This window comes from Malania oleifera, chromosome 1 (genome assembly GCF_029873635.1).
Source record: "Malania oleifera isolate guangnan ecotype guangnan chromosome 1, ASM2987363v1, whole genome shotgun sequence".
Taxonomy (NCBI): domain Eukaryota; kingdom Viridiplantae; phylum Streptophyta; class Magnoliopsida; order Santalales; family Ximeniaceae; genus Malania; species Malania oleifera.
In genome coordinates, this window is record NC_080417.1 from 2,038,146 (window position 1) to 2,064,498 (window position 26,353).

Sequence of the window (26,353 nt, forward strand, 5' to 3'; positions counted from 1 at the left end):
GAGGCTCCATTTCTCATCGACGAAGTCTCTCCTATGGCTCGGCGACGAGACATCGAGGCTCGTCGATGAGGTGATACCGAGGGATTTTTAGAGATTCTAAAATCTCAAGCTCGTCGACGAGGTCACCCTTTCAGCCACGAAGCGACCTTCTTTGGCTTGTCGACGAAGAACTCCAACTCGTCGACGAGGCTTGCCGGGTCAACCTTGTTTATAAATATCATTTAGTTGCTTAATGAAGAAGAAACTCAATTCTCTCTTTTTCTAGGACACGAACCTACCCTCTCTCTCTCTAGGATTCCGTGCCGTCAGTTGCCGAAATCAACAATCCGACTTCACTACGTGGGTTACGAGGAGAATCTCTACAGTTATAGTGGATCAGATTTTCGATTTGAGGATTTTCAAGTTTTTCTTTAAAATAGAGGTAGGGATCCGATTTCATTTTTGATTCGCTAGTTATGTAGTAGTTGATATTATAGTGAAGTAATGATCTTCGATTTTTAGGTTTCAAGGATCTCGGGTCGTTGTTTTGGATCGATCCGTTCGTGTTTCGGTTTTCGAGATTAAGGTAAGGAGTTTTGTTTACATCAGTATTTTTAGAAAAAGAAACCACAGGATATATAGCTTATATACTTATTGACTGCTTATATACAAAGTTTTACTGGATATAAATGCTGATTCTCACGGTTTTCACGATTTTATGGTTTTGGCAAAAATGAGATTTTTTGTAATGCCCCGACCCTCTCCGTGGGTCCAAAGTGCTACTAATTCATTCATTTACCTGAAAATCTATATTCTAATAGCATGTATGCAGCGGAAAACATAATTATAATCTTCCTACAAATATAATACCAGAGTTTTCTAAATCTATCTACATACCATAATAAACCATGCATCCACCTGTATTCCCATATATACACATATCTCCCAAAAATATTCAGTATTCACAATACCAGTATGTTTCACAACCATTCATAATATCTTTCTGAAGATTTCAATACATAAAACATAAAATATACATATCAAAATTAACATAAAAATATACCCTTTTCTTTTTCTATTTCCTAAAAATGTTATAAAACCTCGAGCTCTCTAAGCTCGATCTTGAGGAAGTCATGAAAAAGATATGTTTATATTCGGGTGAGACACATCTTAGTAAGGGAAGAAACAATATATTAAAACAGTGTGTGACTAACATGAGTTTATATAACAACATATTAATAACATTTGCAAAACACTTCCATAAATACTGAAATCATTCTCTGAACCTAATCAAACACATGCAAATGTTTAACCTACGAGATTACCTAAGGATAAGGGTAATTACCCGCCCATACAAGTAGCACCCCTCTGCTCTGATACTTAGGCAACCCGAAGGTCACTACTGAACCATACCAGAGCACTCACCTTACTCAGTAAGTCCTTAAGTATTAGATTAACCTCGTACTCACATAGTTCAAACAAAAGTTTACCAGAGAAGGCCCTAAGGATAGGGAAATTTACCTGCCCATACTAGTAGGTTCCCTCTGCCCTAGTACATTATACAGTTACTGCCACATCTGAAGTTATTAGTGCACTCACCTTACTCAGCAAGCCCTCAAGCGAAGAGTATGCCTCGCCCAATCGTAACATGTTTTAATAGCATAAATACTTCTAATAACATATTACATTATTCTTTCTGCCATTATTCAATCATTCACATCCATTCTTGTTCATAACTTTAACATTTCATTTCATTTCACTTTAAGTGACTCTTTCCATTCATATCGTTTACGTTTCAAATTTCATTCCTTTATATTTCATTGTCATTACATTGCATTTTCCTTTCTTTCCTTCATACTACAGTTGGTCTTTAACCATCATCGGTTAGTCTACATAGAAGTGTGCTAGAATCTGCTAACATGACTATCTTTCAACTGTCTTACATTTACATGGTTGCATTTAATATACACAAACAACATAGTTCATATCATATTTTATTTTTAATGCTTTACTTATTTAGCCTGCATCTCATATATTTAACATATATTTGCATAAAATTTACATATACTCATTTTACATAATTTAGCAGTAAAATTCATACATATTCTTGTAAAATAGGCCAACTCACACTTAACATTTATATGTTGAAAATACATTTCATTTCTTACATAATTCCTTAGAAATTACTTTTTACTTTCATTCATTTACTTTCACATATACATAGCTATATAAGCAATCCTAGGCTCAGAAAACATAATTTTACATGGTTGGCATTTTATAATTCACACCAAAACATACATATAATGTAACGTAATTTGTTACCTTTAATTTCATAAATTTTGATTTAATATATAATTTCCCCTTATTTGATTTCTTAAACTACGCCAATAGGGACCCTGAAAAATACCTGCGGCGCTCACCCCGACCCTAAATCAAAAATCCTAATTCCATTAAATTAATCCTAAATAAAATACTATTTTAATATTTCTTAAGCCCTTAAATACCAAATAAATAATTATACCTTCAAATATAATCAATTTGCCAAAATTTCCAAATCTCACTCTCGCTTTGGAGTGGGGTTTACAAAACCCCAATTGAAAATTTACTCATGTCAAAATGACGACGATCACGACTAGGATCTCATGGTAGTGCCTGATCGTTGATTTAACAGCAAATTTAACGAGAAATTGAGAAATTAGGGAAAAATTGCCTTATCCCAAGATGGTGCCTATGCTGCTCCCACGAGTTAGGAAACCAACGGTACCTTCTGTTTTTTGATCGGCCAAATATCTGCCAAAAAATTGAGAAAAGAGAGAGACGGAGACAGAGGAGTGGACGGACGAGAAATTGAGAGAGAGATGTGGAGAGGCCGCTGCTTCCTAAAGAAGATTTCTTCCTCAGGAAGTTTTTACTTCCTATAAATAATAATATATACTTTAACTTATATAAACAGATTATAATAAACTTATATATATATATATATATATTTATTCCAATTTTTTTACTATTTTTATTTATTTATTTAAAGAATAATTAATTAATTAATTAATAATTACTCTTAACTCTTTTTTTATACTATTTCTTTTTACTTGTGTATTTAATACAATAATTTAATAATGTTTAACTAATTAATTGATTAATAATTTTAATTTATTAACCTTTTTTTAAAAAAAATTTTCGGGGTATTACATTTTTGGCATACGATTTCCAAATTTCTTAAACTACTTTATGTGCACTAAAACTAAAGTAGGAGATGCTTGAAACTCTTAATAGAAGTAGAAATGATATTTTTCGAACCAGTTTATATGAAATGTAAATATATGATCAAATAAGTGTGACGTATGATATGAATTGATCTTATACTGATTTGAGGTGCATGTATATGAACTATGGGGACTAAGGTTCCCAGTGGTTATTAGAAATTGCAGAAAACAGGTGCCGGTTAGATACCGTGCCAAGTATGAGAAAAGGGTAAAATCGAGAGGTTACGAGCCGGTTTTTACTACAATATGAATGAAAGTATGCATGAATGAGATTGTGAAAATACTGGAATTGCACAGGTTATTATATTTTAATGTAAATTGTATATATGATATTGGGACTGTAACACCCCAACCCCTTAAACCCAGGTCCGGCACGTTATACCTGATAAAATCCCTGATGATTCATTAATCCATAATATACGTAACGGAAATATAACCATAATCTCCATATAACATAATATCAGAGTTTACTAATTCTAACAACCAACCATAATAAATTAATCATCCACCATTATTCAAATATATGCATGTCTCCAAACCATTATTCACTAATACCAGCATGTTTCACAACTATCCTTTCATAACTGACTTAAAACATAAATTATGAAACATAAAATATACATATCAAAATTAACATAAAGATATACCATTTTTCTTATATCCTCCAAAAATGTTATAAAATCTCGAGCTCTCAAGCTCGATCCTGAGAAATCCTGAAAAAAAAAATGAATTCGTATTCGGGTGAGACACATCTCAATAAGGGAAGAAACAATATATTAAAACAGTGTGTGGCCAACATGAGTTAAATAGATATCATTTTATTTCATTTGCAAATCATCATATAACATTGAAATCGTTTTCTGAACCTAAACAATCATATGCAAATATTTAACCCACGAGATTACCTGAGGATAGGGGTGATTACCCGCCCATACAAGTAGCACTCCTTCTGCTCTGATACATTTAGCAACCCGAAGGTCACGATTTAAGCATACCAGAGCACTCACCTTACTCAGTAAGCCCTCAAGTGTTAAACTGATCTCGTACTCACGCGTTCAACAATAGTTTACCGGCAAATGCCCTAAGGATTGGGAATTCTACCCGTCCATACAAGTAGGTTCCCTCTGCCCTAGTGCGTTATGTAGCTACTGCCACATCTGAAGCTACTAGTGCACTCACCTTACTCAGCAAGCCCTCAGGCGAAAGGTACGCCTCGCCCAATCGTAACATGTTCTACGTACATACATACTTCTATTATCATAATACATCATTCTTTTCTGTCATTATACATTCATGCACATTCATTCCTGTTCATAACTTAACTTTGCATTTCGTTTCACTTTAAGTGACTCTTTCCCATTTACACCATTTACCTTTGTCATTTCATTTCATCGTCATTTCATTGCATAACATTTCATTTCATTACTTCGCATTATAGCTGGTCTTTAGCCATCATCAGTTAGTCTATGTAGAAACGTGCTAGATCTGCTAACATAGCTCCTTTTAGCTGTCATCAATTAGTCTACACAGAAGTGTGCTAGATCTGCTAACATGGCTATCTTTCAGCTGTCTTACATTTACATGGTTGCATTTAACATACACATGCAACATTATCCATATCATATTTTATTTTCATTACTTTACTTACTTAGCCTGCATCTCATACATTTAACATATATTTGCATATAATCTCATGCCACACAATTTAGTAATAAAATTCATACACTGCCTGTAAAATAAGCCAACCAACATTTAATGTTTATATACTGAAAATACCTTTCATTTCTTACTTAATTATCCTGAAAATATTTCTCACTTTCATCAGTTCATTTTTGCATATACATATCTAATAAACAGTCCTAAACTCGAAAAAAATATAATTTAAACAGTTGACATTTTACCCATACTGAAACATATACACGTACATATAACACAATTTATTTTTTCATTAAATTTATAAAAATTCTGATTTAATATATATTTTTCCCCTTACCTGATTTCTTGAACTACGCCAACAGGGACTTCGACTAATACTTGCGGCGCTCACCCGGATCCTGAAATTAAATTCCTAATTCCAATAAATTATTCATGAATAAAATATTAATTTAATACTTCCTAGGGCCATAATTCCTAAATAAATAAATATTCCCTTAAATTTAGCCAAATTGCCAAATTTCTCAAATCGCACTCTCGCTTTGGAGTAGGGCTTAGAAAACCCCAATTGAAAAATTACCTACGTCAAAATGACGACAACGACGATTAGGACCCTGTGGTGGTGCTTGATCGTCAATTCAACAGCAGATTTTACCAGAAATTGAGAAATTGGGAAAAAAATTACCTTTCCCCAGGAACAGTACCTAAGTCGTTCCTATGAAAAATCTGCTCCAGTAAAAATATCGGTGGCAGAGTTAGGAACCCAACGGCACCTTCCGTTTCCCGATCGGCGCTTGTTAAGCTGATGAAATTGAGGAGTAAAAGAGAAGTGGAAATGGAGATGGCGGCTCGCAGAGAAAAGTTGGAGAAATGCAGAGAGAGATTGAGAGAGAGAGACGACTGCTTTCATCTTCTTCTTTTTTTTCTTTTTTTTTTAAACCTTACTTAACTTAACTTATATATATTACTTTTACTTTTACTTTGTATATATATAACTTATACTTTAACTTATATATATATATATATTAAGCTTACATATATATCTTTATTCTTTTTTTTTTACTATTTATTTATTTATTTAATAAAATTTAATTAATTCATTAATTAATTAATAATTATTTTTTTCATACTATTTATTTTTATTTGTTTATTTAATACATTAATTTAATAGTGTTTAACCAATTAATTAATTACTTTTATTTTTATTTTATTTTTTAATTCAATTTTTTTTCTCAGGTTATACTATTTGTTTATTTAATGTAATAAATAACATATATATATATATATATATATATATATATATAAGTTAAAGTATAAGTTATATATATACAAAGTAAGCTTACATATATGTTAAGCTTACATATATGGCGCGAGGCCGTAATTATGAAATTATGAAAAATGCTATATTATCATGAATTATATGTTATCAGAACCCGAATGTTAGTTTAGTTAAGTTTCAGGAGTTCGGTACTGTAGCTATATATAGATCAGATATCTATGTTCAAACTTGTGCTAACCACCCCACGAGGGGGTGGGAGATGGATAGTCGATGTGGCTTTCAGTGTAGAGTTGTAGACGTCCACCTGGTAGTCCGGACCAGGGTGCGGCGGGCCCATCGTACTTACAGACATTTTTGACTCGGTAGTGGTCGGTCAGCCATTGTCGGGTCCCGCCTTCGGGCTGCACAACCCGTCATAGGGGGTAATACATGACATCAGCTAGCTTTTCATCCTGTGTATGTTTTCAGTATTATCAAATATAACAGACGATTTATGAATGGTATGGATTACTAGAAAATATGAAAGTATTTGATGATTTAGTATGTTATGACGAATGTTTACAGAAATATGAAATGTATTGTATATGTATAACTGCATTATATATTCATGTTGCCACATAACTGTATTTAGTTTATTTTCCCTTATTGAGATGTGTCTCATCCCCGAACTTAATAAATTTTTCAGGAGACCCTGAGAGACCGGCGAGACGTGGCTGCTGTTGAGCTTATTAAGTTACCCCACTAGGAGGGTAAGATTTTGTACTAGGATCAGGATTATTTTGTTGTACGATCCTAGGGTTATTCTGAAGTTTTGGAGGTTATATATAAATACAGTATTTTGATGATGTAGTAAACTTTGGTATTATGTTTTATGGTTGGATGTTTGAGATTTTATACTTACTGTTGCTTAGGTTTCCACTGTGATTGACAGGTGTCCCCGTTACCCACGGGTTCGGGTTAACCTTTCTATTTATGATGTTACATTTTACATTAAGAAATTTGAGGTTGTTACATGTTAAGCGACATGGGAAAGGTGGTGGTTATATTATTTGTACTATATTTACAAATTCAGTTATACATGATTATATAGAAACAAATCTTCTTAGTATTGTAACTCATTTGCCACACACTAGCAATAGCATATTTTGTTTTACTGAGTGTCATCTCATCCCATTACTTTAACATTTTTTAGGTGATCCAGGTAGGCGAGCATATCAGGCTCGCAAATAGAGGGGCTTCAGTACTGCCCTGTCATTAGAGTGAGTATTTTTGGGAGTATTTATGTATAGCCCTAGCCTAATTGAGGGTATTTTGGGAAACAGTCATATATGTATATTTTAGAGAACATTTTAGCACTCTGGTATAGTATATTTTCTTGATTGTGTTTATATGAATTCCTGTTCTCGCTGTTTAGGTTGATGGTTTGGTTTAATCTAATAGGTGTTAGAGCATTATAAATTTTACAGTATAAAAAAAAAAGAAAAAAAATAATTGGAAAATAAATAGCAGGTCGTTATAGTTATTGTTCAGTGTGGGTACCTAATAGTAAGCTTGGTAAGAAGGGCCACTGGTCAAAAGGGATCAGGGCCATGTAGTTATGATAGGATGCCTAACGATGCATGTACGTACAAGGCTCGATCAGTGTTTTCTTAGCGTACAACCCCTTGACATGGTGAATTGTTGACATAGTTATGATAGTTTCGAGTGGTCGGTGTTCTAAATATGGATATACATGATTTAAAGGCTTTACTGAGCAGAGTTATAGGTCTGAGTACCGGGCAGAGGGATCGTATAGTGTATGGGCCTGTACCCTACCCTAACCCCGGGAACTCTCACTTGTAATGATGTTGGGTTTTATATTATGAGGGGTTTATATATGTACTATATATATACATACATATTGCATAGTATTGAGAATGTGCAATCTATATAACTGTTTTCAAATGAGAAATGTTGACCTCATTGGTCACACCCAGTTTTGATTATGACAAATACTCTTGATACTGATGGTTGTACTGAGAATTGCATGCAGGTTCACCTTGTGCGCACTTAGGACTGAAAGTCATATCATGATGGCATGAGGTGTTCGTGCTGAAGAATGAAGATATATGTGTTGTATTTTTTATTCATTTAATTATTTCTTCATTCTGGGATGTAATTTATTATGGATTGTGCGTGTGTATGGCTTGTAATAATTTGCATCATGCATGGTAGGTAGGTATGCTCAAAACGACTATAGTTGGACTTTAGGTGCCTACGCAGACCCTAGGTCACTAAACAAATGCACAAAGGTCCCCATTATCATCTTCATATTAAGGGAATTACAACTAACTAAAACATGGACTTAAATTGAAAAGGTTAAGAGGGTTTGGGTGACCGAACCTATGCCGTGTAAAACGACTCGGGCGACCGAACCTTTTTTGAACGTATCTTCCTCGGGCACTTGAATGCTTTTTAGAGCACTTTCCAACTACTCAGGCGACCGTCTGTTTACGTTCAAATAGAGGCTCAGGTGATCGACCTACTTGGTTCGGTTAACCAAACTTTGCTTCGGGCACCCGAATCTCGGACATTTGGCTACTGACTTTGTTTCAGCCAACCGAACCTCAACTTGGGCACCCAAACCTCTTAAAATTGATTTCCTGACTGTGTCTGTTCGGGCACCCAAACCTTAGGCTGGGCACCCAAACCTTGCTGGTTAAAATAATTTTTACTGATTTTTTAAATGGGGTAAACTGGGTTACTTTTCTTAATGGTCTTTTAGACAATACTAATAATACCCATTGTGTCCCCAATAGTCAAAAAATCCTCCTTGCCTATATATACCAGTTCATTTGTCTTAATTAGTAAGGGATTAGCAAATTTAATTAGGGCAAAAATTCTCTCAACTCTCAAAACCCTAAAAACCCAATATTAGCCAAATATTCTTTCAAGCACTCATATATTTCTCATTCGTGATTTCTCTAAGCATTGTGAGTATTTCAAGGCTATTGTGCTTAACCTACTTTGCTAGAACTCTCACTTGGATTATTTGCTTGATTGATTTTCTTTGAGAGTTTAGCATTAAAGTTCTTCCACGGATTTCATTTGATAAATCTAGTGTGGAAAAACTTTAAGGGTTTTGGTTCTTGCATCATTGTTGCAAGTTACGTAAACCTAGATTTTGTGTACAAAAATTCTTTACAAAAGCTAGTATTTCAAACAACTCCATTGTGCTTTATACATTGAAATATCCTATTGAGTTTGTTTGATTTATCTTGCTTAACATATTTGAAACCCTGATATGATTTTGTGATATTCAAATAGTGTATTTCAAATCCTACTTAGATATACACTCTAGAACTGGACTGAAAATATACATACGTGATTGAGTGTTTAGCACACATTAGAGCACTGAGCATATTTACATATCATTTGTGCTTGCATTATTGACTAAGTTATATTGGTGCACACATTTGTTTGTGTTGAAGCGCATTTACGTGTACAAAGAATTTATACACATTGGTTGTATTCTAGGCACGGGCCTGAATAGGGAGACTAGCCCTATGGAATAGTTCCGGATTGGCTTAGACCCGGTTAGGAAAGCTAGGTGCGCTATCCTGTTAAGGCGTGTCAGTTGAGGTCAGCCCCTTGAATTGACCAGGTTTGTATAGGTGCCGCTCCACCCGTTTAAGTGAGCACTATTGTGGTAATCCTTGTGCTGGTGTGGCCAAGGCGGGGACATAGGCACTGTTGGCTGAACCTCGATAACATATTGTGCGTATTCTTTACATTTCCGCAATTTACATTTACTGCACGTGTATGTTTGTTTAATGATTGCATAGACTGACCCTAGGCTAAATTACATTGTTGTCAAAATTTGTAGACTTAGGTAACAGAATTTTTAAATACCAAATTCACCCCCCCCTCTTGGGGTTGCACCATAACTATCAAGAATATAACTGTACAGTCACACACTGATATAATATCTTCCTCCTTACTAAGAAGTGTCTCACCCCAATCTTACAACCTTGTTTTCAAGAGTTACAGGAAATCGGTCCTAGTTGTCTAAAGAGGCTGTGGAGCGTAGGGCCCTGTTAGTTAGCGTAAGTTTCTGTATGAATACTAGGTTGTTAGTTTGGTTGGTTTTTGGGAATGTAATATAGTTTATGTTTTACGTACAGTTGAATATATGTAAGGAACATTTAGATACTCTAGTATGTCTATTAGAATCCATATGAATGATTTTTCTTTTTCGCAAAATATGTGAGTATAAATCATTATTAAATACCCGTATGTCCCTATTTAGGGTGGGTGGTTATGTATGTTATCAGAATTTGTAGAGGATATGCATGTATAGTAGCACTCTAGGGCCGTATTAAGGGCTGGGGCATTACAGTTGGGCTCAAGGCCCAATAAGTTTAAATATTTTTGGATCAACTTAGTACTCATTCATATATTCAAGCCCACCCATAAACTCCTTAATTTCTAATAAGTTGTGTTAGAGTCAATGATTCAAATTGGGATTGAGTGTCGATGGATGTGTTCTTGCGAACGTTGTTCCTATAGAGGAGGAACAATGGAGCCTACAGATGCTAATCTCGTAAATGAGTGGGCTCTCATAGTTTTATGCTCTTTCCCATGATTGAGCAGTGACTCTTAGTTGGTTGCATGACATAAATGTGATTAAGTACTGACTTTCCATTCAACTTGAGTATTTGAAATTCACAAGGGAGGGAGAGATTATTGAAAATTCTATTTATGAATTTGTCTCATATAAAAAAAATAGAATGAAAATGAGTGTTTAGTTGACAGTTCGAATTGGGCACGAATGTTGATGCATGTGTTCTTACAAATGCTGATCCTATAGAGGAGGAGTGGCGGATCATACGAATACTAATCTTATAGATAAGCGAACTCTCATAGTTTCATGCTATTTCCTATGGTTTGAGTAAATATAAAAAAAAAAAACAAATACTTTTAAAGATAAAATGATTATATATCAAATAATTGCAATTAAAAGTCAATTAAAAATTTGAAGGGTCCCCTATTCTACGAATTTATTAATAATAATTAAACAAATATTTTAAAATAATTTACTCAACGACTCAAAAGTAATCGTAAGTACGTATGATTTTTTGTAATGTTTTTCCTATCGTATCCTTTTTACAAGTCCAATAAAGAAGATTTTGCTAAAGAAAGCCAACACGTGTCAACAAAGTGCCCTAAAACCGTCAGTGTAGGGACAGCTGGAGGGGTGGTGTGTCCTTAAATGCTTTGAGATGACATCACCCACTCTCAATTATTGCTCCACAGACAACCACACTATTCCCTCTCTCCCTTTAGGGCATTTTTGTACTTTCATCTTTCCTTTTAATGCCCTCACGCGGATTCCCTGTTCTTTCACGTTCATAAACTTGCCCCCCACGTTTGGGCATTCATCCATGTTTGTAAACATATTATTAGCTCTAAATAAATAAATAAATAAATTCATTTATTTATAACTCGAAATTTCAATCACCATTAGACACTATGATGCGACACTAAACTCGGGAAGGTGAAAGTCGTCCGTCCATTGACACATCCCTAATAATTCATCGAGATAAATTCTCAAGGGGAAATCGAACCCATAATCTTGTTATAATGTTATTTATCGTACAATAATTTTTTAATGCCATCTCGAGTAATTCGTATGACACTGAAAGTGAAAAATAAAAATCATAAAACAAATTACAAGTCTTAATTTTACTTAACCTTAATTTTTAATAATCATACCATTAGCAAAAAAAGTAATAAATTGATAAATAAGTGTTAGGGGGACATTGACAATTTTGTGCATAGCACGTCACCGATAAAGTTAGGTGAACAATTTGATTACTGCTAAATTTTAGTGTCTTGATCTCCATAGTAAATTGCACTAGTATCTAATTTGGTTCTATTATTTTAACCAATTTAACTCTTAAGGTAAACACTAAATTTGAGATAAATTGAAAATTAACTTGTTTAACTCAATGCTACTCGATAATCTACTTCACCAATAGTTAAGCCACAAAATTATTTCATATGCACAGTTAGTAAGATGAAAGTTTTATACTAAATACTTTTGTTTTGATGATTAAACTTGACGAAGTTTAGGTCCTTCACACTTTTACCTTTTTATTAAGCTTAGGGTGAACTGCTAACGCCTATCACAACTAATGTTAGGTAATTTAAAGATAATCCAATAGAAAATCAAATTCAGGATTTCTTTTAGTCTTTCATTGCACTTGCCGCGAACCACATCCTAACACAATTATTATTATTATTGGTGGTTGCTATTGTTATCGTTTCCATTATAAAAAAAATTAATAATCAAATTATTACATAATCATTCAAATTAGACCTGTTAATATATTTTTAAATATATGTTTTTTATTTTTCACAAAAAAACCATAAATTAGTGTGCATTTCATATAAACTTTCAAGTCATTGGTCCAATTTTGAAAACCATAAACATGGAAATGGAATGTATAGAAGTAATAAGCATGATTAGGGGTAGGGGGATTAAGCCGGTTAACCGTTAAGCCGGCCAATAAACCGGAGCTTAAACCGTTACGGTGACTGAGATGATATACCGGTGGAAGACGGAGTAATCGAATCTACGATGGCAGTCGGAGCGTCGGTGCTGCGACAGAAAACAGTAAAAAAAAGGGAAAAACGACAGAGCGTCCTCTGCTCACCATTACCAACAAAGCCTTCGCTTTCGCTTTCGCTTCACAAAGTTATTTTATGCCCGTTGGCCCTTCGAAAAGGACGTCTCTCTCTCTCTCTCTCTCTCTCTCTCTCTCTCTCGTCTTCGCATTATTGCACACAGGAAAGGTGGCCATGTGAGATGCTCCAGCAGTCGCACTTAAGTCTCAAGCTGTAATGTTAATGGCTGCTTTATCTTCTCGATCTCATCTCGGCCATTAATGAAGGTTTCGGTTAGGGTTTTCTTTGGCAGCGCCCGCTGCTTTTCGGATCCGAGGCTGAGCTGAGTTTGGGTTTCTTCGTTTCTCGCCCACTGCCGCCGCTATGAAGCTTCATTATCAGAATCATCTCCAGCCTCACAGAGGAGGGGCTATTGTTGCTCTCTTGGTGCTGCTTCTTCCCATTCTCGCGCCCAGTCTGTTCAGTCCCTTGGGCCACGCCTCGCCTTCTATGTTCTCGGTATTGTTCACTCCGATCACTTCTACTTCCGTTTCTTTTTCCGGGAATTTTAAGTCGGCAGAAATATTTCCGGACTTTTCCCACTCTTTTGAATTTTTTTTTTTTAATTATTGATGTTTTAAACTTCCAGTAAGCTGAAACCGGTCTCCAATTTTATTTGGATAATGTCGGATTATAGCTATTTTTTCTCGGGGAAAAAAAAATTTTAAGTTGAAACTAGCATAATCTTGTGGGATGAGTTTTCTGGTGGTCGTTCTGTTTCTGTTCGATGGATTGTTTGTGGTGGAAATTAATCTCAAGATAACAGTGAACACACGGCCTGGTATTTTTTTTCATGTATTTATTAATTATTCATCTGACATTTTCTAAAAAAATGTTGCAGCATTTGGGGGTAAAATAAAAAAAAAAACTTGCAGAAAAGAGCCAAGCAGGGATTAGATTGCGTTCATTTGGTGTCAATTGTCAAGCAGCCATGATTGGTTGAGTGTTGTGAAGTCATTTACTTCCCTGAGGACCTAGCGTAAATTCTGGAAGCTTTACTAATAAATCAATGGCTCTCATAAGTTGAATCAATCCGAATTTGGATATATGGAGTTCTGCCAGGGCTTGATCAATGGCCATACACACAGATGTAGCATAGGATGAGAAGGCTGCTTTAATTGCAATTATGTAGACTGCTTCTTAGTGACATGAGTCACTTGGTATTGGACTACTGTTGCTTGACATCATTTTTTTTTCCAGAAGAAAACCCAGAATTTTAATTGGCAGGGAGCTTTTTTCCCACCTAAAGAACACTTATTGTTGTGAGTTTTGCGCATAGATCTGAGCTATGTTAGAGCTTGTACAATTAGTTGCTGTAGAAAATAAATCTATTCCTGAATTTCCTGGTGATATTTAAACTTAAGAGAGTGCCTCTATCTTATAACCCTTCAAGTCATTACCAGATTACCTTGAATATTGTAGCAAATATATTTGAGTTTTCTTCTCCCAAGTAAAAAAAAATTGCATGTAGATGCATATCATGCTAATGGCATCTGGTGCCATCAATTGGTGTGCCACATTGGAAAATTCTGTGGATGATGTTACTTTATGTGGATTAGTATAAAGGTGCAATTATGGTACTTTAGCTCTTGCACCATAAATCTGAAGATGAAAATTTTTTTATGGGCTGATTTTTTACCATTTACTAATGAATTGCTTCATGCAGGAATGGAATGCTCCAAAACCTAAGCACCTTCGTTTACTCAAGAGTGCTTTGCAGCGTCAAACTGTGAGTTGGAGTTCATGGAGCAGCTCATATGGTTTTCTGATGCATTTTATTTCACTGATAAAAACCTGTGTTTGATATGCTATTATCTTTTTTCTTTAGTCAAATGGAAAGCAGTCTGATCTTTGGGTTCCTTTGGCCAATCAAGGGTGGAGACCTTGTGATAAATATACAGATTCCCACAGTGAGTGATTAGAAATTGAATAACTGTAATTTTTTTTCTAATATAAAATTTCTATAAGTTGCCTTAAGTAACATGATGTAAACTTTTGGAACTAATGTAATGTATATTTTTGTCTGTTGTTCTTTTTTGTCTGATGTTCATTTTTTATATCGAACAGCATTGCCAGAAAAATCTCAGGGATATGTTCAGGTATTTCTTGATGGAGGTTTGAACCAGCAGAGAATGGGGGTAAGTAATCGAAGATTCTTGATGTCATTTAACCTAGAAGGTTCTACTAAGATGTCACCAGATATGTCCAAACATTGAATATGTACAGTTCTTGTTTATTGGAGTTTGATGTTTTTCTAAAAAACACTTAATAAAGCTACTTATACATTATCTTCTATGCAGATATGTGATGCGGTTGCTGTTGCCAAAATTCTGAATGCAACCCTTGTGATCCCACATCTTGAAGTTAATCCTGTTTGGCAAGATTCAAGGTACTCTCTACTCACTTTGTACCACATCTCTGTTTGCTTCTTTTTTTACTGCTTTCTGAATCTCATAACTCATAATCATTGGAGGAGGCCTCATTCTGAAGGGATTATATGTTTCTTTTTCTTGCAGTTCATTCATGGATATATTTGATGTTGATCACTTTATTAATGTGCTGGAGGATGATATAACTATAGCTAGAGAGTTGCCTCCAGAATTCTCCTGGAGCACACGAGAGTATTATGCCACAGCAATTCGAGCTACTAGAATTAAAACTTCACCCGTTCATGCTTCAGCTAACTGGTATCTGGAGAATGTCTTGCCTGTTCTGCAGAGGTTGGTGGACGCCTAAATCTTTTGTATCAGATCTTAATTGCTTTGGCTGCATAATTTAGTCCAAATATGATATGTTGAAGTTTTTATATAAAAACAAAAGAATATGATATGTTGAAGCAGTATATAGGAGGGCTAATGAAAGAAGTGTTTGATATTTTTTTTTTTTGTTGAACGACACTTGTTTGGAAATTTCTTTTAATTCTTTTTGTTGACGGACTTAGGGCTTTATAAGAGTGGTGTAGGGGAAGGTTGAAGGGAACACAAGGCCTAAACTTGTGGTAATGGGCCCCAAACCTCAATAAAAAAGGCTGAAATTTCTAATTGTAATGGTTATGGATACTTGAAGAAGTCCAGACAGATGAAGAATGAGAGGAAGAAAATGAAATTAGGAGGATACTTGAAGAAGTGTATACAGATGAAGAATGAGAGCAAGAAAACGAAATTAGGAGGAAAATGGAGACTGTCCTATCTCAAATATTTTCCCTTTGTTTCGTAATTGAATAAAAAGTTCTAATCCTAGACATTTCATAACCTCCTTAACCTACTGTTAGAGGATTGTGAGTCAAACCTCTGGCATAAACATTGTGATTCAAGAAAAAAGAAGTCGGCTTGAGACTTGAGTACTACTTTTCTTAATTATCATTTTTATTTATTTTGGAATTTAGAGTTTATTTTGAAATTTATTTCTTTAAGGATTTATTCTTATTTCTCTTTATTTATTTCCAAGTTTAGATTTAGCATTTTGGCCTATAGAATGGATTTAGTATGCATGTTTTTGGGGAGCTTGCATTATTGATATTGAATACCTTAACTGCATTTTGCCTTTTCCCTTAATTTTCCCTTTGTTCCTGTTCAATTTTCTGTATTTTCTCTTTATTTATTCTTGTTTTCTGCTATTTTCTCATTTGACCATTGATCATGCATCATATGAACCCTTTAACCATTTTGGTTTTAAGAAAATGATAAGTTTCCTCTTCCCAAAAGAGAAATTTTGTTTTGGAAACTGCCTCAAGCTCAATTTTCTCAAACATTGATCTTAAGGAAGATATAATATATGAAGTAGGGGACATGAAGTTAGGGATCCTGAAGTTGGCTTGCTAGGAGAACTGTTTGGAAATTTGATTATTATGTTGTATACTGTAAAAGATTATCCTTATAAGCCAAGCTACAAATATCATCTCAAGTCATTCCCTCCTCTTGGGAAGATCCACATGTCTTGGAATGCAACTTGCTTAAAATTCATCTTTTTTTTTTCCGCAGAATAAATGTGGAGAAAGACTGCAGCCAGAAAATCTTCCAAAAGCTGGATGAGTAGTCTCAATACTAGAAATGATAATAATAGAGCTTCACAAGAGACTGGCAACCATAGAGCATACTCTGTTTTGTTGTGGTCAAATAAAGAAGATAGTGAGGCATTAAGATGAGATGGGGAAACAAAGGGAAAATGATCCAGCTTTTGTGAGATTTTCTCTTGTGAAGCTGAAGCTTCAATCGTTCTCAATATCTTATTGTGGGGAAGAGTTTCTAGTTGAAGGTGACTTTTGATGGGACTGGCGCTGACGTTCCATCCTTCTAGTATTGCTTTGTGTGCTCTTTGGGGTTTTCATATTCTAGTGGAGGAAAGTCGTCATCATTCTAGAGGGAGCATGAAGAGTGTTGTTTTATGTTGCAGTTTAAGATGGCTGGATCTTCCCAAGAAGGTGAAATGCTTGGAGAATAAGCTACAATAGTAAGGATTTCCTTTTAGGATAAATGACAAAATAGTCAAATTTATTTAGGGTTTCCCAACTTCATATCTTTCTTTGAGAATCTGTTGAGTGTAATTTTTTCTTTTTTGAAGCTTATGCTTTCCTTTTTCTTGGATGCTCCATTGTTCTTCCATCCAAGCCTCACAATCTTAAATGCCAAATAACCATTGGCCATTCATGCTTTTTTCTGTAGATTGGAGTCATTGGACACCATTGCGAGTCAAACGAATGAATAAGTTACTATCTGTGACTGTGGAGAATATTGCGAGACTAGGCTTCTTTCTTTTTTGAAAATTTTTTCAACTGAACTATCAGTTGTTCTAATGAAATTGAATTCTACTTAATGGATGGGCCAATTATTCATATGGATCTTGTTTACTCTAGCGACCTTGAAAAGTAGCTTGGCAAGAACTCCCTTGATCTCTGGAGATATGGATGCACGGGTGACTTTGTTGGGTATGTATCTGCAAAACCAATGCTGCTTCTATATTTTTGGAAGAGCAAGGTCCTAGTCATGCTTTTATACCCTATGGCCATTTGATAGTGTTAGAGGTGTTGCATGAGTGTAGTTACTTGATGAGCACCTATTATTTACTGCTGAACTTTCACGGTGAATAAGTGTCGCAGTCTCACGTTGGATGTATACTAGGAAAATTTTGGGCTTATAAGGATGGTTTGGGTTCCAATTATATGAAGCGCCTTTTATAGGACAAACCTTTAAAGCCAATGGGCCAAAGTAGAAAATATCTCATTGAAGTTGTGCTTGAGACCCTTATACTTGGCATTACTGCCACCTTAGGGGTGCTATCGTGTGGGACCCTACACAGAGGTACCTTGATGAGGGTGTCAGAAATCAGAACAGAGAGAATGTTATAGACTCATAGTCCCGCATTGGATGCATACTAGGAAAATCTTGGGCTTATAAGGATGGTTTGGACTCCAACTAGGCGAGACACCTTTTATAGGACAAAAACTGATGAGGCCAATGGGCCAAAAGCGGACAATACTTTACTCGAGTTGAGCCAAGACTGTTACAATAAGAGTATAGAGAATGAGTATCCATCAAATGCAGATTAGTGTTTGAAAAAAGTGTGATAAAAAGGTTTCCAACGTGTAATGCGGTTTGGACTGTGGTGATGCTAGTATGCTGGTATTCAATTAGGTATAATGAGGTTATTCTCTAGACAGTTGGCAAGCCTGAGTGTAGCTGCATATTCTCCAATAATATGAAAGCTTTTCATGTAAATTGAGTGGATAATCGACTCAGCTTCTGTGATAGGACTGAATAATGGCCCACTGAGGAGGAATGTGGTGGGGATAGAGATAGTACATGTATAAGGACTTTGGAGAATGGATAGATGATCTGGTAAAAACACTGTAATGATACAAAAGAGCAGATCAGTTACAAGGACTTCATTATCACCATTCATATACTTCACCTTATAGAGGCAACCAGCCTGGATATTAGCCTTTTTGGAAAAGGTAAAAGAGATGATGGAATCATGGAAGATGTAAAAGAATTAAATAAAGCTTAGAGGTAAGTTCAAAAAATTCATGGTTATGATTCCTCCTATTTCTCCATATTTATAATATTGACAAGACTGTATTCATGGAATGATATATTAGATTATACCAAATATCTATTAATTTGAGCACTAAACTGAGATGCAACACTTAATCTCAAAAGTTTCAAGGTGCCGGATTAGAGTTTAGCTAATTAGTTAGAAGATACCTCCTTCCATTCTAACCTAAGTTTTTTGTTGTGGAGGATTGTTGTAGGGGCAACCACATAGCGTATTTTCTCTTCATGAGGTCAAGTGAAGAAGATAATAACACATTAAAATGAGATGGAGAAATAAGGGTAAAATGATTTAAGCTTCCCTGACTCTGATGCCAAGCTTGCGACCGCTGAGGACAAAACATATCAAAGCGCATTTCTCCTGTAGGGTTTATAATTTCAAAGTTCAAACCACATTACATTGTGGTTAAGTCGAAACATGTGTCATGTGCACTTTACAACCTCACTCGCGACTTTTGCTACAAGCTACAGATTTTCCTTGACACTCCTTGCATAAAGTTTACACTCCACCACATCACATCACACATGAGGTTTACTGCTTAGACTAAACCTAACACATTCTTATGGATGCTTTCTGAGCTAAGGGGATGCATAAAAAATAATTGTAATGGTATAATGAGTTTTGCTTTACGTCTAGAATTGGGAAGAGTATTTGTTTTTTCAAATTTACAAACAGTATGGTCCATAATCAGTTGCTCATATGTTTAAATTTGGGCTACAGGGGAAGGCCTTAGGCATGCATATGTGTGTGTGTGTGGGTGTGTCTGAATGTGAAAAACCAAATATTGATGCAAGAAAAACCAAAGTATAATGCAAGGCGAAGAAACAAGCTGCTTCTTCGGTTCATGTTGAAGGTCTCAGGTTCGACGCTTGGGAGGGATGGGACATGGACTACCTGCCATTGTGTAGCCCAGGCCTAGAGTGTGCCTGCAATAGACTGAAATAAAAAGCTGCTTCTCTTTTATGCTTCCAAGCTAATAAAATCAGTGGATAGATAATCTAGAATCTGGATCCTTTGGAATATTTGAAAAAGTGCTTCTTGTCTGTCAACACATGATGTTACTATTAAATCTTATATCCAGCATGAATTACCTTTAGAACTGGGCTAAATGTCTTGTTAATTCATTGCTTTAGAGCTGTTGCTTTGATGGATATTTAGAAAATGGTTAGGGCCTCTTCATTAAGGTTATATTCAAATTCTATGTATTTGTCAATTGAAAGATAGGGGAAACAAAATTATCTAAATGATAAAAAAGAAAGTGGATAATCGTAATTGCAATGCAAGGAAAATGACAATTACATCTTTATCCCCAATTATTTGTTGCCCACTAGATTAGGGATGTTACTGTTAAATTAAAATTTATGAAATCTTTTTATAACCTCAATCTACCGCATCTTCTTGTCCTGTTCTCACCCAAATCCATTTTTTAAAGGATATGTTTGCCTCATTTATGTAAAGTTTTTCCTCCTTAATGTCATTATTGTTAAAGTAGTTGCAATTTTTTGTGAATTAAATTCCCTAGGAACTAAAGGAATTCTAGTGATCCGACATGTAGAAATTGGGAGGGATTATTTATGTTCTTCTATGGTTATGCTCTCTGTCTTACATTTAGAGGGTACCCAAGCACGGTGTTACGGTTATCCTTTTTATCTTACAGTTCTCCACCTTGACAAGATATCTTACATGTGCAAGTGTAGATTTGAGCTCCAAAATTTTCTGGATGAGTTTGTTAGTTGGCTCATAGAAATTCTTCTTTATTTATTTATTTTACATGTTGCAAAAGTGGCTTTCATGTTGAAACTAAAAAACTAAAGGATAGTTTGTTATCACCGTCAAAAATATGAAAGTGAAAACTAGAAAAGAAAACTTAAACTAAAAGCAGAAACTGAAAATTGGCTACTTTTCTGGTTAATAAACTTAATATGCCCAAAAAAACAACAAATTAAAAACCTCTTTGTATGCATACTCGTTGCTGTCTTTGTATCAAATAACAATTAAAAAAATATGATTGGAATAATGAAAACACAAAAGAATACGAATTGGAAAATGTTATAATAAAATAATAAATATAATTTTAATCACTTTACTTAATTATTACATTTTAAAATTCTCTTTTATGCTCTTCAAGAATAGTCCTATTGTATATGAAGGGTGACTAATGATGAAAATATTTTTTTTCAGTGACTTTCATTTTTTTTAATTCAAATTTATGAATATTTTTATTATTATTTCATTTTTTATTTTTAGATAATTTTATTTAAATTTTTGCATTAAAAATTCTGTATAGAATGATTTTGTCCACAAAATTAATTATGGTAGGGTGGCAATAATTGAAAACCATAGACTCTGATTTTTGGTTTTTGTGAACAATAGCTGAAAAAGGATATTGGGAACTGAAAGTTAGCATCACAGATGCAGACAAATGCATTGTTGCCACCTGTCTTGTCATTGAACTGTCAACGAAAACAGTTCTCATAAAACAAAATTGATAACCAACTACCCTAAGGTAAAATGGGAATGCCATAAATTAATTTTTAAGCATGATGACATTGTGGTAGTTTTTGTCTTCTTAGATATGTGGGCAAAGAGTAATTAATGTCTTTACACCTTCAATGCTTAATATCTGGCACACAGTGCACACAGGCACAAAAATAATAATAATAATTCTAATATGCTGTAAATGATCCAGCTATGGGATTGCTGCAATTGCCCCATTCTCCCATCGTTTGGCTTTTGAGAACCTGCCTATGGATATCCAACACCTACGTTGTAAAGTAAACTTTGAAGCATTAGTTTTCGTTCCTCACATCAGGGCACTTGGAGATGATCTTGTTAGTCGCCTACGGGATCCTCTGGGTAAAAGTATGGAACTTGGTACTAAATACTTACAAGGGGTCACTGATGTGAAGGACAAGCAAGTAGCAGGAAATTTTGTTGTACTTCACCTTCGGTTTGACAAGGTAGATCCACCCCACTCTATTTTAATGATGTTCTGAAATTATTTGGAGTTCTGCTTTTCTATTCTTCTGCGAGTTCCTGAAACGAAAATTTAAGGATGAAAATTGATGTTAAAATAGTCTGCTCTATGCACCTCAGTAATTGCACTTAATTAGAAGATAGATTAGCCTTTTCATTGTTCAATGTTTTGCATGCACATTCTGCATCCTGCATCATGCACATGGAGGGCTGCTTGGTTGCACATCTAAGTGGCCGTTTAGTTGTGTAGAACAGTTTACAACAGTCGTATGAATAAAGGAACAACAATAAACAGTTTTGGCATTGTTTTCTTGTGGAAATAGTTTTATTTTCATTTCTATTTTTCAAGTAATTACAAAAAATACCACCTTGTTTTCCCATTTCCAAATTTATATAGAAAAGTTGGAAAACCTTTTTTAATTATTTTTCTAGATTTCTAACTCTTGCTTTACTTATGGGGGTATGAAATTTGGATCTTAGACTTAAATTTGTGTTGATTATGTATAGAATTTCTTCTAAATCCACACAAATCAAAATTCAAGTCCCAAAATCCTTGATATTACCTTATTTTTAAAAAATTGAAAAATAAGTTGTATTTTGAAATCTAGAAATAAAAAATGAAAAATTGTTTTCCGCATTTAAACAAACTCTTTATTTTCTATCTTTTTAACATGAACCTTGAATAACTAAAGAATAAGCTAAAACTTTATAATTTTTTGGAAAACTAAATGAAAAACGGAAAATGTTTTCCACAACTAAACAAGCCCTGAATTACTGAGAAAAGATTTTTTTTTTGGGCACGCTTTTTGTAAATTTGGAATGTGGTTTCTTCTACTCAATTTTTATTTACTTATTTATTTTTATGGGTGAAGAACACTAGCCTCCATTGGAAACAACACTTTCGCTGTTCCTCCATAAAAGGGGGAAAAAGAAAAACTGTTCATGCAAGAGAAATCTCCCAAGATACTAAGAGGAGATATTGAATGCTGACTTATGGTACCTTGTACTTTTTTATTTCCCCATCCTTGCTGAGTCAACATTATGTTTCATTTTTTTTAATCTTTTGCTAATTTGAGCATTATTTAAATATGTAATTACCTTTTTAGCCTTCTAAGATGACTTCTGAGCAAAACATGGTAGAGATGGAGATTGTGCGCAGGCAGGGAGAAGCAAATTTGTGTTGATTTGATTAGTTGTAATGCAACCTTCATGTTGAAAAAATATGTGTGCCATGCATTTCTATTTGTAGGAAATAGAAATGATTATGAAATGGCAAAACATACAGTGTATGTAAATATTAGAGGGGTTTCCTTCAGGGGGCTTAGGGGGCATTTTTTTGATCCTATATCAACCTTTGAATGGAGGCTATATGTCAGAATCGATTCATTGAGTGAAATAGAGTTTGTGGTGGCGAGTCTAAATTTTCTTAAAATTGGGATGCCATATTCCAATGTTTGATTCAGAAAATTCAGAGTTCACTTTTTCATCTCATGAAAAATAAAAATGACTAAAATTCCAACACCAAATTGAAGCCCTTTCTCCCTCGCACAATCCACACTACACATGAGAGGCTACAGCCACTGCCCATCTAGCACCTCTGATGAAGAAGCTCCTCTGGCTCAAGCAGGTTACCCTCTTCAGCCATCACCTCCGGGGATAATGCGCATGCACTTCAACAATTCCTCCGCTATGCATTGCTTCTTCTTAACTGTTTGTGGCTTATTGAAGTCTTAATTAGTTCTCTTATCACTTTTCTCCATAAAAAATATTGCACCAGCAATTCTCACTTATATGAATGCCCCAAACACCTCAGATCCTCACCCCAAATGAATTTGAGATATGACCTCCTTGCTTCTTAACTGTGGAAAAAGGAATAAAAAAATTAATAAGCATCTTTCAATTTCAAAATCCATAAAAACTAATTTTTATATATATATATATATATATATATATATATATATATATATATATATAGGCAGAAGTAATGGCTCTGTAGTGATGATCCATGGCTTGAAATATTGTTAAAATTAAAATTATTGGTTTATTTTTGTCTGATAATAAATTATAATATTTTTTTATTTATGAGTATTAAATAAATTTATGACAATAAAAATATTATTTATATTCAACTAAAGACTTGATTTATGCATTTATCTCTTAATTGTACTTTAACAACTCTGCTCTAGAAAGTTCAAAGGTTTTAGATTAGAAAATAACACATTCAGATATTGGATACCTAACACTTAATGTAGTTTAGTATTTAGAGTTAGTGACCGGTTCAAATTAAATTTCTAAACTGGTTCGTAGAATCAGATTTGAATTAATGTTCATCACTTAGAACTTAATTTTACCAAATGCTCCCTTAATGTTGTATCTCCAACCTCGAGGGAGGTTAATGTTTCTTTATCCTTTTCTTTAATTGTTTTTTGTTCTCATTTGTTTTCCCTTTCATTAGTGTTTTCATGAGTCAAGTTATTGCAATATCCTGCAGTAGTCTTCGTGCTTTCTTGTATGACGTTGCCATTCAATTAGTCAATTCCACTGGTTTTTCTCTCTATGTGCTTCTTATCTCACAGGTTTTTGATCTATGTACCCATCATCCCGGGCATTGTGCAGGATATGGCTGCCCATTCTGCCTGTGATTTTGGTGGGGGGAAAGCTGAGAAATTGGCTCTAGCTAAGTATCGGCAAGTGATTTGGCAGGGACGAGTTTTGAATTCTCAGTTCACTGATGAGGAATTGAGGAATCAGGGACGTTGCCCATTGACTCCTGAAGAGATTGGATTGCTGCTAGCAGCTTTGGGTTTTGACAACAGTACTCGTCTTTACCTTGCCTCACACAAGGTCTATTGTAACATATCTATTTGTCTGGACAAAGTCTGAATTTGCTATATTATCTGTTTTTGAAGATTAAATATTTATGTCTCCTAAAGAGTGAAATCGTTCTCTCAGGTATATGGCGGGGAAGCTAGGATTTCGACTCTACGCAAACTGTTCCCACTGATGGAAGATAAAAAGAGCCTCTCTTCTGCATATGAACGAGCTCAGATTAAAGGAAAGGCTTCCTTATTAGCTGCCGTTGACTACTATGTGAGCATGCACAGTGACATCTTCATCTCTGCTTCTCCGGGAAATATGCACAATGCGTTGGTAAGTATTTATGGCTGGTAGACATCCAAAAATATTAATGGATCCTTTAGGTAGAGCCATGAGGCGACTGAGTATAAATTGGGAGTTGCTCTGCTTTGTACTGTCTTGAAAATGATCTCATAAGAGTGAAAGTAACATTTTACCAGCTGATTCAACTGAACTTTAGTATTGTGGTGAGAGTGGGACATATATTCTTGATGCGCAACAAAGAATTCACAGTTTTTTGGGACTGGGAGCAGTAGGAACATGAGAAATAACTCTAATTGTTTGGGTTGGGGTAGTTGTTAAAAAAATTTTAAAAAGAAAGAAAAATAGAAAACTAGAAAGGAAGGAAAATAGTTTATGCTACAAATCCAGAAATAATCAGAAATTTGACAATGTTGTTAGTCTAGAATTAGTTGGAAATTGCCTATGTTGTTACTCTAGAAAACTGCCTTATTGTTGCTTTTTCTAAGCAATGCTTTTAATGCTGGCAATAATTTTCTGGTTTAAGTTTCTAGAGTTCGTTGTCAAATGTCCATTTATATACAGATTTGAAGGGTAATGCAGCAAAAAAATGAAAAAGGTCTCTTTCTTAAAATTTTCTGCATCTGAAAATTTAATTCCATTATTTGCAGTAGAAATGACTGGAAAATTTTCATGTCACAGGTGGGTCATCGGACTTACCTGAATATGAAGACAATCAGGCCAAACATGGCATTGTTGGGTCAGCTTTTCCTGAATAAGAGCATGGGTTGGCCGGAATTTCAACAGGCAGTGGTTGGAGGGCACAAAAACAGACAAGGGCAGATCAGGATAAGGAAACCCAAACAGTCTATATATACATATCCTGCCCCAGATTGCATGTGCCATGCTTAAAGTCATATATGTCTGGTCCTGGAGGAGAAGGAGCCTGCCTCATGTATCCTATGATTTGGGCTTTCCACTCTTGTTTGTGGTTTGTTATTTTGGGAATAAGCAAATATAGCATTTCTCCAATTTGTAGAATAATTGACATGATGTTCTTTTAGCCAAGAGGGTGTGTATTATGGTTGGGATAAAAGCCATAGCAATACATAGGTTGTACCTGTGGATGTGTTGTGCATCCAATGAGGCCTTTGAATTCTTCATAGGCACAAAAGCAATATAATATTCCACAGTTCATGATTGCTAAATCTGTCTTTGTTTCTCTCTCTCTCTCTCTCTCTCTCTATATATATATATATATATATATACATACATATATATTATATTAATTAATTAATTTTGGCTTGCATATTATATTATCATTGTGTTTGCCTCTTAACTGAGTTGATCA

At 34.7% G+C, this 26,353-nt stretch overlaps 1 protein-coding gene across 1 annotated transcript; it reads left to right on the forward strand.

Annotated features, from left to right (window-relative positions):
• The first annotated feature begins 12,792 nt into the window (after positions 1-12,792).
• On the forward strand, positions 12,793-26,210 carry LOC131153430 (O-fucosyltransferase 31). Its single transcript, XM_058105724.1, has 10 exons — positions 12,793-13,341; positions 14,549-14,611; positions 14,711-14,792; positions 14,950-15,020; positions 15,183-15,271; positions 15,399-15,602; positions 21,620-21,890; positions 24,523-24,750; positions 24,859-25,056; positions 25,705-26,210. The coding sequence occupies exons 1-10, from the start codon at positions 13,207-13,209 to the stop codon at positions 25,912-25,914; spliced, it is 1,551 nt and encodes a 516-aa protein (XP_057961707.1). The 5' UTR covers positions 12,793-13,206; the 3' UTR covers positions 25,915-26,210.
• The last annotated feature ends 143 nt before the right edge of the window (positions 26,211-26,353 follow it).